Below are 12,134 nucleotides of genomic sequence, written 5' to 3'. Positions count from 1 at the left end.
TGTGGAGCTTTCTCCAAGAGGAAGCACTCGTTCTTAGTTCTTTTTTCTTCTGTCAATTGGGTTTAATGCATAATCACTTTGAAACCTCTTTCTTGTATTAGTGTTCTAAAGTTATGACATCGCTGCTTATGACTTCAGTTATTTTTGAACCCTTAAACAAAACAAAAAAGATAGGGGTATTGTCAGGAGTGCCCCAGGAAACTGTGATAGGACTGCTATTATTCTCCAGATACATGAATGATTTGGCAGACAGGGTGGGCTGCAATCTTTGGTTGTTTGCTGATGATGCTATGGTGTACAGTAAGGTGTCAAAGTTGGGTGATGGTAGGAGGATACATGATGACTTAGACAAAATTTCTAGTTGGTGTGATGAATGGCAGCTAGCTCTAAATGTAGAAAAATGGAAGCTAATGAAGATGAGTAGGAAAAACAAACACATAATGTTTGGATGCAGCATTAGCAGTGTCCTGTTTGACACAGTCATATCTGGGTGTAACATTGCAAAGTGATATTAAATGGAACAAGAATATGAGGATTGTGTTAGGAAAGGCAAATTGTCAACTTCGGTGTATTGGGAGAATTCTAGAAAAGTGTGGTTTATCTGTAAAGGAGACCACACACAGGACACTTACAGCCAGGTATGCTTGCCCTTGATCTGATGAAATACCTCGTTATTTACAGCTAATGAAAGATATTAAACACAGCTTGTCTTTACACATTTAGTTAAAAGAAAATTAACTTAAACTGACATGTTCAGGTGGTTTTCAACTCAGGCATGAACACAAAATGAAAACTAAAAATCAAAGGAAAATCAGTCACTATAAAGCGATGTATGACAGTAAGCTACATTATTAGCCCTAAGAAAAATGTGTTGTAGAATGGCATTTTGAACAGTGATAAAACATTTGTGTCTCATTTTGCTAAATTGTCTGAGCTGCAAAGAAGTGTAAAAGCACTATAATTTTTTACTACTTTCACTTCAGTGGGACTTCTCATATTTTGTAACTTAGTCATCCAGGTAAAAAGATTCTCAAAACCTAACAATAGCAAAGAAAGCATTGATAGCTACTCACTACATAGAGGAGGTACTGACATGCAGACAGGCATGATGAAAAGAAACATTAGAAATATTTTAAGCTTTTCGACGAAGTCCTTCTTCAGAAGCAGAACTCTCACTCATTCATACAACTATTACTCTCTCACACCTGTGTGGCCAGTGTATCAGAGTGTTTGTACTTGTTATGATCTCAGCTTACTTGCAATACAACAACCATAGCTGACTTCTAAGATTGGCACTTTTGTTTTCTCTGTGTGCTGTAAGTGGTCCCTCAGTGGGCAGTTGACTTCATTATTCTGTATTGTCATCTTTCACCCCTACCAACTCATTAGTTGACTTTTTTTGTTTTTGATGATAATGTAGACAAATTTTATCATAAGTTATTCTTCCTAGGATGCTATGTTCATTGAAAAGAAAAGCATTTATTTGCATATGTAACACAATTTAATTGCCTTAGAACTCGTAGATGATCATTATCGCATATTTGAATTACAATGATACAAGAAGAAAATAAATACATTAGCTTAATATGAACAGAAAAAAATAACATATGCTAATAAATAAATAAATACTGAGAGTATGGGGTCAGTGCATGTTTGACATTATAATGCTATGTTTGAAATGTTTCTTATCCAGTCATAATGGTGATGGCAGTCACCGTCTACTTGATGTCTTCTGTACCACCACACTATTCCGACTCGTTCTTGGTGAAGTGTTTGAAGCACTCTTCCATTTTTTATAACGGCAGCAAAACCCAAACACAATGTAGATCACTAATCCTAAAAAGAAAGAGCAAGATGCACATCTTGAACAAATGAAAAAAGTAATTTACACACACACACAGGCGCATGTGCGCATTCTGCAGACTTCAGTGTAAAGTTAAAGCTGAGAGCTTTGGAAGTACTCAGCAGTGTCAGTGAACAGGAAAGAAGGAAGATTGGATTTAACGTCACCTCGAGGGCTTTATAGACAGAGTCAGTGAACTAGACCAGTAATTGTAAACCATCTCAAGGCACCTGAAGCCACTATCTCTATTAATTAAATTCATCTCCAATCAAATTTCAATTGCTTCTTTCACTACTGAGTCCCAGAGAGATGAAATCAGGGATAAAATTTCGACATTATCATACACCATACAGTGTTCAGTGTCAATAAAGTAGCCACATCGAGACAGGTGGCAAAGTTTAGCCGGCTTGAGATGTATTCACAGCAAGAAACTGTTATTCGATGCTCCATTATTAATATGATGGATAATGATTTGGACAACGCTATGATGACGGTTTTAAGTGAAGGACTTAAATTTGCACCCACACCAAAGGTTTTAGCAATACCAGCTTTCATCAGTGCCATTGAAGAAGCTGTTCATCAGCAGAAGAGGTAAGATATGAAACTTGCCGAGCAGTTATGAAGGCTTGCCCACAAAGGAGTAACATATCAGTGGCAGAAAGGGCTGCACTACGTAAGTTTTGCCAGGATTCTGAGATGGTGGTTCTTCTAGCTGATGAAAGTAATGCCACTGCCTTAATGTCTTGTGACAACTATCATGAAAAAATGAACAGTTTACTGAGTGACAGCACATTCTGGAAGATCAGTAAAGACCTCACCAACCAAGTGGTAAGGAAGACTGCTTCACTTGTGGATGCCTTCCCCCTTCCATCAGAAGTTGTGCAAAGATTTAAACCAAGTGGTGCCATTCCTCCAAGGCTTTATGGACTTCGAAAGATCAACAAGAATGTGTTCCTCTATGTCCGATAGTGAGTAACATCGGCTCTCCAGCTTATGATTGTGCCAAACATTTAGAGTCCTTATTAAGGCCTTTGGTGGGAAGATGCACTCATCACATATGTATCTCTGTGGACTTTACTGACAAACTGAAATCACTCGAACTGAAAAATTCTGATATGTTAGTCAGTTTCAGTGTAGTGTCATTGTTCACAAAAGTTTCTCTTTTGGAGTCATTGTCTCTCATTGGAAAGACTTTCAATAAAAAGGTTTCAGCTTTATTTGAACATGTTTTGACCTCAATATATTTTTTATTCAATAACGAATTTTATGAACAGACTGAGAGTGTCGCCATGGGTAGTCCTTTGTCACTCATGGTGGCCAACTTTTTATGAAGGACTTTGAGGAGAAAGCACTGTAATCTGCTAGCTTGAAACCCACAGTGTTTTGGAGGTATGTTGATGACACATTTGTAGTGTGGCCCCATGGCAAAGACAAGCTAAAACAATTTTTAAATCATCTCTAATTCTGTCCACAGACAAATTCAGTTCACGATGGAAATTGAACAAGATGGATGCCTTCCATTTTTGGATGTGCTGGTATGGCACAAAGATGGTGGCACTTTGGGACATGCAGTGTATTGAAAACCGACCCATACAGATTTATATTTATGCGAAAATACCTGCCACCATCCCTCGCAGATGATGAGAGTACTCAGAACTCTAGTACACAGAGCACACATCATTTCTGATGAGAGCAGTCTGGAGAACGAGCTTCTACACCTGAGAAGAGTTTTTGAAGCCAACAGGTACTCTCCACAGCAGATACATAAGGCACTACAAATGTAATCAACAGTGGGCACAAGAAAATCGGAAGAAGACAGAAAATTTTAAATCCATGGTTTTACTGCCATACATGGGAAGCCTTTTGTTCAAATGGTTCAAATGGCTCTGAGCACTATGGGACTTAACATCTATGGTCATCAGTCCCCTAGAACTTAGAACTACTTAAACCTAACTAACCTAAGGACAGCACACAACACCCAGCCATCACGAGGCAGAGAAAATCCCTGACCCCGCCGGGAATCGAACCCGGGAACCGGGGCGTGGGAAGCGAGAACGCTACCGCACGACCACGAGATGCGGGCAGCCTTTTGTCAAAAATAGGATGGATCCTCAGGAAACACAAAGTGAAAGTGATTTTTCGCCCCACACCAAAGACTCCAGCACTCCTGGGTTCTGTTAAAGATGATTTGGTACTTCGGAAGTCTGGGGTTTATAAGATCCCCTGTGAGTGCGGCCATTCATTTATTGGACAGATGACACATACAGTCGAGGAGAGATGCACAGAGCTCCGAAGGTACACCTGTCTCTTATAACCTAATAAATCTGCAATGGAAGAGCACTGTATTGACACTGGGCACTCTATGGTGTATGATAATGTTGACATTTTATCCTCGACTTCATCTTTCTGGGACTCAGTAGAGAAAGAAGCAATTGAAATTCAGTTGGCAACGAATTTAATTAATAGAGATAGTGGCTTCAGCTTGGACAAATCATACAGTCTGGCAGTTTCTCTAATTAAATCACAAAGACATCGCATACAGCCACAGATTTAATTTCCATGCATATGTTGCACCTCTTTGCCACCTATCAACATCTCTGGCACCTTGTGTATCTTTGGCCACATACGCAGTGGTTTTGTCCTCAAGTTTAAAAGGATGGAACAAGTGCTGGAGCGTTAGTCACCTCGGCTCACTCTGAAGATGGCTGGATGGTATTCAGCCAAAATATTAGAAAAAGAATGTGAATTTATGTGACTGCATGTCCAAAATTTTATGGAACATCATGATGCTATTTGAATTACAGGTCCTGTTGAAGCCTTATGTGTCATTAATGCAATGGTTTCCATTGCCTTCTGCATCCTCATGCCATTGATTGTTGCTGATTCTCCTGCCATTTTGGGGCAGTTTCCCACCCTGAATTTCTCTCCACTCATCCTACGATTTTTCACATAGGTGCCGGCAGATTGAGGATGTCTTCTTATGCTGGAAGTCTTTGGCTGCCAGTGGTGATATTTATTATTCAAAACTTAGGCAATAGCAAGGTTCAAACCTGGGACCCAGGACATTTTTATTACTAGTCAATGGTGCTAACCCTAAACTAAAGGTGAACTACCCCTGCCCCTATCAGTTAGAAATAAAAGCAATACCTTAAGGATGAGAGGACAGTAACTGATAATGCAACATGCTTTTTATTATTTTGACATGTACCTGAAGGCAAAGTTACATCAACCGTATGACTTCATCCTCTCTTCCACATGATTTAAATCCTAAGATACCTATGTCCTAAAATAAATCATGTACAAAGTTGTCAACAGAGTATATAATTTCTTTTATATACTCTTTGATTAAAAGAAACCACTCTCTGAAAAACAGAAGTGTTAAGTTGTCGATAGGCACACACAAAAGAAGGAAAACTTGTTAGCTTTTGAAGTTATCCTTTGATGAGCTAGATTAAAGTAACCCACCCACCCCTAACCACACACACTTATTCCCCTATGTGTTCCTGGCAGCACTAACAGTGAACAGCATCAATTCTATTGTCTATAATCTGGACTGGTTTGGTGAGGGTGGTGCTGGGTGGGGTGGGTGGCTAGCAGTATAGAAGGTGGTGGCCCATTTGCTGGCTAGAAATGCAGGAGGAAGAGTGTAGGTATATTGGATGGCATAACTGTAGTGGCTGTGGAAAGCTACACATGCTGAAGGTGCATGAGCACATGGACTGGGAGGGGGGTGACAGAATGGAGGAAGGGGAAACTGTCAGGTACAGGGTGCAGGGACAGTGAATTATTTGAAATTGAGGAGAGGAGGATGTGTTGTAAGGATAACTCCCATGTGTGTATTTCAGAGACATTGGTGGTGGATAGAAGAGACAGATAGTTCAGTTTGTGATGCAGCCATTGAAACAGTGTGTTGTGCCCAGCATCATGTTGTGCCACCATGTAGTCAACTTTGTTCTTGATGATAGTGAGGTGGTGGCAGCCATTCATCCTGGTGGACAGCTGGTTGGTAGTCATATCAACACACAAAGCTGTGCAATGTTAGCAACAGAGTTGGCATATGGCATGGCTCCTTGACAGGTGATCTTACCTCTGATGGGGTAGGATAAACCTGAGACAAGACTGGAATAGGAGGTATTGTATGGGTGGATTGGGCACATCTTGCACCTTGGTCTGCCACAGGGATATGATCCCTGTGTTAAGGGGTTGAGAATGGAAGTAGCATAGGGATGGTCTAGGATGTTGTGTAGGTTGGGTGGGCGATGGAACACCACTTTATGAGGGATGGGAAGAATCTTGTGTAGGATGTTCCTCATTTCAGACCAGGATGGTTCAAATGGCCCTGAGCACTATGGGACTTAACTTCTGTGGTCATCAGTCCCCTAGAACTTTGAACTACATAAACCTAACTAACCTACGGAAATCACACACATCCATGCCCGAGGCAGGACTCGAACCTGCGACCATAGCGGTCACGCAGTTCCAGACTGCAGCGCCTAGAACCGCTCGGCCACCCTGGCCAGAAGACCAGGATGAGAGATAATCAAAACCCTGGTGAAAGGTATTATTCAGTTATGCTAATCCAGGGTGATATTAGGTGATAAGAGAGCTACTCCTCTGTAGTTGATTCTCGGGTATGGTGGGAGAGTATGTCAGGGGAAATATGTTATGGACTATGTTTGGGGGGTATTGCCAGTCAATGAAGCCTTTGTGATGGGTTTCTCACCATTTCAGAAATGTTGTCCATCCCATACACCCTAGCCACCAATGTCCTTTGTATCTGTAGTGATGAGAACTTCCTTGCCCAGTATGCTAAAGACCTCACAAAGGCGTTCACTGACAGGCAATGCCCTCAAACCTAGACCACAGATATATTTCCTGTACCATATCCTCCCACCACCCCCAAGAATCAGCTACAAAGGAGCACCTCCATCATCACTCAATATCATGATGGGTTATCACAACTGTACCATATCCTTGTGTGTGTGTGTGTGTGTGTGTGTGTGTGTGTGTGTTTTACTTTAGTTTATCAAAGGATAACTCTGAATGCTAGCAAGTTTTCCTTCTTTTGCGTGTGCCTATTAACAACTCAGTTGTTCTGCATTCCAGAATGTTAACAGTGCCAGTACCTCACATGATTTTTATTTTGTCAATCTTGCCCTAAGTGTTGCCCTATATTTTCCACATCTGTTGCACTGTAAGATACATAGAGCGAATAATGAAATAATACACATGTATGTATATGTAGCATAATCTGTGAATGTATTTTAACATTAAACTCTGTTTGGAACATTGAGTGGTATAAGAGATCTGGGAAATGTTTGTTTATTCAGTTTGTTTTGTATGTCTATTCTGAAATAAAAAATGTGTAAACATAAGCTGTGTCTGTGGTACAGCTATTTGATTCTACTCTTTTCTATAGCTCACCTTTAAGGGTCCATGCTCCACATTTTATCCATGTCACTCCATCCAGCATCATCATCAAAAATATATTAATGAGGATACCAATAGCTGGAAATAAGGGTACAAACGGAACCTGGAACCAAAAATTTTTATTAACCAAATAGCAAATAAAAGATTGTAGGTCCACTATTTTCTTAAGGAATAACACATCTCCATGCATCATGGTTTTTGATTAGATTTTAAACAGAAACAACTATTCATCATCTCTTAAAACAAAACCTAATGGAGCAGGCAAACTTAAGTACTAAAATTGTAGCTAAAACCCCACAGTCAGTCACTTTTAAATGGTTCATTCACTATATGAAATGAAAAGGTGAATGACAGTAAGTAGGAAGAGTAAACTGTGCATGTGTCAGAGAAATGAGAAAGTCACTTCAGACATCATCTGTATGTATGATGCTTTAATAAACAAAACAGAAAGAAGGCAACCACTCACCTGCAGCTGGTTGATGCATGAGTTACAGATACATGCAAATACACAAATGTAATACTATCTTTTGCACTACAGCTGTCATGCCACTGACTGCTTGTGAGTACATCAATATGCAACACAGTAAGGGTTTGAGCTTCACCTTGGATACTGTCATATAATCCCATGATTGGCAGTAATAGGTAATGCAACACAGAGAGTTAATTGCACCAAAAAGAAAAAAAAAAAAAAAACAATTGGCACATTTCAAGGAAACAAAATGGCTGGCTGTTACTTACCAGTATATGAGTCAAAAGTTCAAGTCCTGCTAATAGAAACACTTGAAAGTAGAATATACTTTTCCAGGCTTTCAAAAGTTGTGTTCCTATCTTAGGGAGGAATGATAAATATGATAGATAAAGTTGGAAAGAAGGAGAAGCTCACTGAGATACCATATTTATAGAGACTCATCTGTTCTGTAAGCTAGGAAAAGTTCTTTCTACATTTTTCTATTGATGGTACTTGGAAGTTCACCTCCTGAAGATTTATTTATTTATTTATTTATTTATTTATTATTTGTCACGTGGATCAAATCAGTACAATGGCTTGTACAACTGATATGGGATAAGTCAATACAAATATACAGTTTACAGGAGTCTAAAATAGTAAACAAGAATACAGAGGAAGGATTATTTTACATTACCTACAAAATTATGTTACTTAAAGTTACAGCTTTACAGAGAATTGTTACATGATGTGACAAAACTGACTAACAACATTCAGCTTTGATACTTTATCATGCACTAAGACAATTTTGATTCCAAATATTCCTGGATGGTATAAAAGCATTCTTTTATTAAAAGAGATTTCACTGTCTGTTTGAATTTATTTATTTCTTGGATTTCTTGTATAAAAGTTGGAAGATGATTATATAATTTTATTCCCATGCACTTGACACCATCACTGTACAGTTTTGTTGAGTGGGGAAGTATTCTTAGAGAGGTTTTTGATCTTGTGTCATAATCGTGGTAGTCCATATTTTTGCTAATTTTGTTGATACTTTTTTTGGTAAAGAATAATAATTCTAGTATGTATTGGCATGGGAGGGGCAAAATATTTAGTTTCTTAAATAATGGTTTACTAGTGTCTCTTTGTTTTTTGAACATAATTGTTCTGACTACCTTCTTTTGCAGTTTGAATATCTTAATTGATTCAGAATTTTGGCCCCAGAAGATGATTCCGTAGTTAAGTACGGAGTGAAAGACTGCATGGTACATTGTGGTTAGGGTACTTGTGTTAGTGACGTTCCTTATTGATCTAATCATGAAGCATACTTTACTAAGTTTTGTGCTGGTAACGTCAATGTGCCTTTTCCATGTGAGCGTATCAGTAATAGTGACCCCCAAAAATTTTATTTCATTTTCAAGTTTAACATTATTTTTTTCCAGTGATATAGTTGGTAGTAATGGATTTCTGTTTTGGGCAGTGTGAAAGGTTATTCCAATTGTCTTTTTTGCATTAATCAGCAGCCTATTACTTTGAAGCCATCGACTTATTTGATCTGTGGTTCTATCTATTTTAGATTGTAGAATTTGTTCAGGCGCAGATATGAGTATAGAGGTGTCGTCAGCAAATAAAAGGGTTTTTGAGTTTGGTAGGCTGTGAGGAAGGTCATTTATGTAAAGTAAGAACAGCAAAGGGCCCAGGACGGAGCCTTGGGGAACGCCTTGCTTTATGGTATGTATGGAGGAATGTACAGTGCTAGCTGTACCTGAGAGCTTAGTTTCATTTAATTCGACATACTGCTGTCGATCTTCCAGATAGCTTTTAAACCAGTCATAGGCATTTCCTCTTATTCCATAGGAATGCATCTTTTGCAGAAGTATACTATGATTAACCATGTCGAATGCCTTTGTTAGATCTAGGAAGATACCTATGGCTGGGAGTTTTTTGTCCACAAGCTCCAGTGCATGATCTAGAAATTCTTGTATTGCATCTGTTGTAGCTTTCTTACTTTGGAAGCTGAACTGAGCAGGTGACAGGATATTTTCTTTGTCTAGAAAGGACATGATTCTGGTGGCCATTATATATTCAAATACTTTACTAAAAGTTGAAAGCAGTACAATGGGTCGATAATTACTGGGATCCTCTTTGCTTCCTTTTTTGTGGACAGGTATAATTTTTGCAATTTTGAGCATACCAGAAAATGTACCATTCAAGAATGAGAAGTTTATTATGTGAGCGAGGGGTTTACTGATAGAGTTACTGCAATTTTGAAGGAGGAAGCATGGGATTTGATCTTGTCCAGCAGATGATTTTTTTTTTTTTTTTTAATTTTGCTATGAAGTGAATAATAGCCAGCTATTGTGTTTTCTTGCATCTCAACACATAGAGTTACAGTATTGTAACATTTTACTACTGCATTGGTAGCTATTTTTCAAAGCCTTAATCTTCATTTTTGTGCTGAAACCTATAGATGTGATTTGTACATGTATGTCTAGTCCGAATATTTTGCATCTAATGAACTTATTTTTACCTTGTAGGTTACTGTAGCCTGTGAAGTAGGCTGAATTCCAATGGACACCATTATGCATATCATACACAATAACAGGATTACTAGACCAGTTATTGCTAGTGGATCAGCTGCTCCAATAGATGATCTTGCCTGAATAACAAGTTGTGATACTAGTACACACAAAACAACTGTAATAAGAAAATAATAAAACACTTCAGTAATAGTAAAGATCAGCATTCCTAATTTCATTCATTAATGTGACATATATAGTCTGACTTACTGTATAGAATAATTTCACATGTCACAATAAATGTAGACAATTTTGTTGGCTTTTTCAGCTTTTCAGTGTTCATAATTTGTTTCACAATGTCTTTGATATGAAAGTGATCATCTGCATGTTCTGTTTCTGTGTAGTTATCAGCATCTTTCGCATACCTGTAAATCCCATAAGCACATTATCATTTCACAAATAAGTATCCAGTATCATATATCTAAACCTATGGTTCGTAGCTCTTTGAGTAAATCAAGTGCAAATACATTTCATTAAATGCTAAGTATATAAAATCTCATGGATGAAGTGATAACAGCTGAATTGAAATAATGATTGAACAACCAAACAATGGATGGTCATTATTGTTTGCTGTAATCACAGAAGCAGAGTTATATTAAAGAAAAAGTAGGACTTTGCCACAACAGTTGAATTCATGTAGAGGCTCTTGTTGAAAATATCCACATTTCATAACAGCAAATATCATTTATTATTCATAGGAAGACCTCATTTAACCATTTAAATCTACCAACTGTTAATCCAATATGATACACTGAAAAACACGCAAGAATTTCACATTAAACCATTCGCCTGCATGTCAAAGCATGGATGTACTGGCAACAAACTTCTTTTTATTTTATTTTATTTTTTTTTTTTTTTTGGGGGGGGGGGGGGGGAGGTTGACTTTAATTCAGAGTACATCAGTGGTTGTATGTTTATCAAATAATGTAATGATTAGTATGGCGATCCACAGACATTTTCATGCAGTATGATACTACTGGGTAGCCTTCAATGTCTATGGACTTTTACTGAAGTATCATGAAATTCAATATCATGTGATCCATGTATTGCCTCCTGCAGATAACATAATGACATCAGAAAATAGTGTTGCAATATGTGATGATGTATGATGTAGTTTATCAAGTTGAACTTCAACATTAAAAGAAAATGGAGAAGAAGAAGAAGGGGGAGAAGCTCATCACGAGGAATAGCGATGTAAGAGGGGAGATGTTTAACGGTCTGCTCTGCAGTGCTGTCACCTTATGTATGCACGCTTGCTGATGAACTGCAAGAAATGTGGTATAAACCGCACAGAGGATAAAAAGGTATAGCGAAAGTGCACTGAAGAGACCAGCAGTGTTTCTCAGTTGAGTTGACACTGAATACAAAATAATAGAACATTGCTCTGCTGTAGGGTACAGCTGCTACATAGCTGAGGTCAGCAGCACCTGTGATCTTAGTGCAGTCAATATAAAGTGTGTAGCTTGTAGAAGTTTTCTTGGGAGTTTTGACATGCACCGAGGGAAGCAGTATAAAGAGCACAGTAGTGATGAAGAGTATGGAAATGTGTGGGGAGAGACAGCATTGCTGGCACCTTCACCCATCATACTGATGTATTCCTATAATATAACTGGGCCACTCAAAGTTCACACTTGACAGAACATGATAGATAACATTTCATAGGCTTTACAGTAATTGCAATACAGTGGCTTAAAATAGAAATAAATGATTGTAGCTCCATCATAAGTTACATTGAGATGTATCTATTTTTTATTTCTTGATAAAAAGTCAGGTTGTGGACCTATATTTCATCTGCAGTATGCTGCAAGTTCATAAACAGCAGCTTAAATTACACAAT

The 12,134-nt window shown here is 38.3% G+C and overlaps 2 protein-coding genes across 2 annotated transcripts in view; both read right to left on the bottom strand.

Annotated features, from left to right (window-relative positions):
* Positions 1–1,711: 1,711 nt before the first annotated feature.
* LOC126094955 (cationic amino acid transporter 3-like) lies at positions 1,712–10,476 on the bottom strand. Its single transcript, XM_049909609.1, has 3 exons — positions 10,249–10,476; positions 7,268–7,376; positions 1,712–1,836 (listed from the first exon to the last, which is right to left on the bottom strand). Exons 1-3 carry the CDS (start codon positions 10,474–10,476, stop codon positions 1,712–1,714), a joined length of 462 nt encoding a protein of 153 aa, XP_049765566.1.
* Positions 10,473–12,134, bottom strand: part of LOC126094954 (high affinity cationic amino acid transporter 1-like) — a 121,383-nt gene continuing 119,721 nt past the window's right edge. Inside the window, exon 10 of the mRNA XM_049909608.1 lies at positions 10,473–10,662. Coding sequence (XP_049765565.1) covers positions 10,473–10,662 — 190 coding nt within the window. The remainder of the gene's footprint in view (positions 10,663–12,134) is intronic.

This window comes from Schistocerca cancellata, chromosome 8 (genome assembly GCF_023864275.1).
Source record: "Schistocerca cancellata isolate TAMUIC-IGC-003103 chromosome 8, iqSchCanc2.1, whole genome shotgun sequence".
NCBI lineage: Eukaryota > Metazoa > Arthropoda > Insecta > Orthoptera > Acrididae > Schistocerca > Schistocerca cancellata.
This window is presented reverse-complemented; position numbering and strand designations above follow the sequence as displayed.

Bases quoted from the DNA above. Each gene is read 5' to 3' on its own strand.
- LOC126094955 (XM_049909609.1), bottom strand. From the start codon at position 10,476: ATGAAATTAGGAATGCTGATCTTTACTATTACTGAAGTGTTTTATTAT. The intron at 7,377-10,248 runs GTAAAAATAAGT...TTTTGGTTCCAG, and splicing joins AGGCTACAGTAACCTACAAG to GTTCCGTTTGTACCCTTATT. The intron at 1,837-7,267 runs GTGAGCTATAGA...CTTTCTTTTTAG, and splicing joins TGGAGCATGGACCCTTAAAG to GATTAGTGATCTACATTGTG.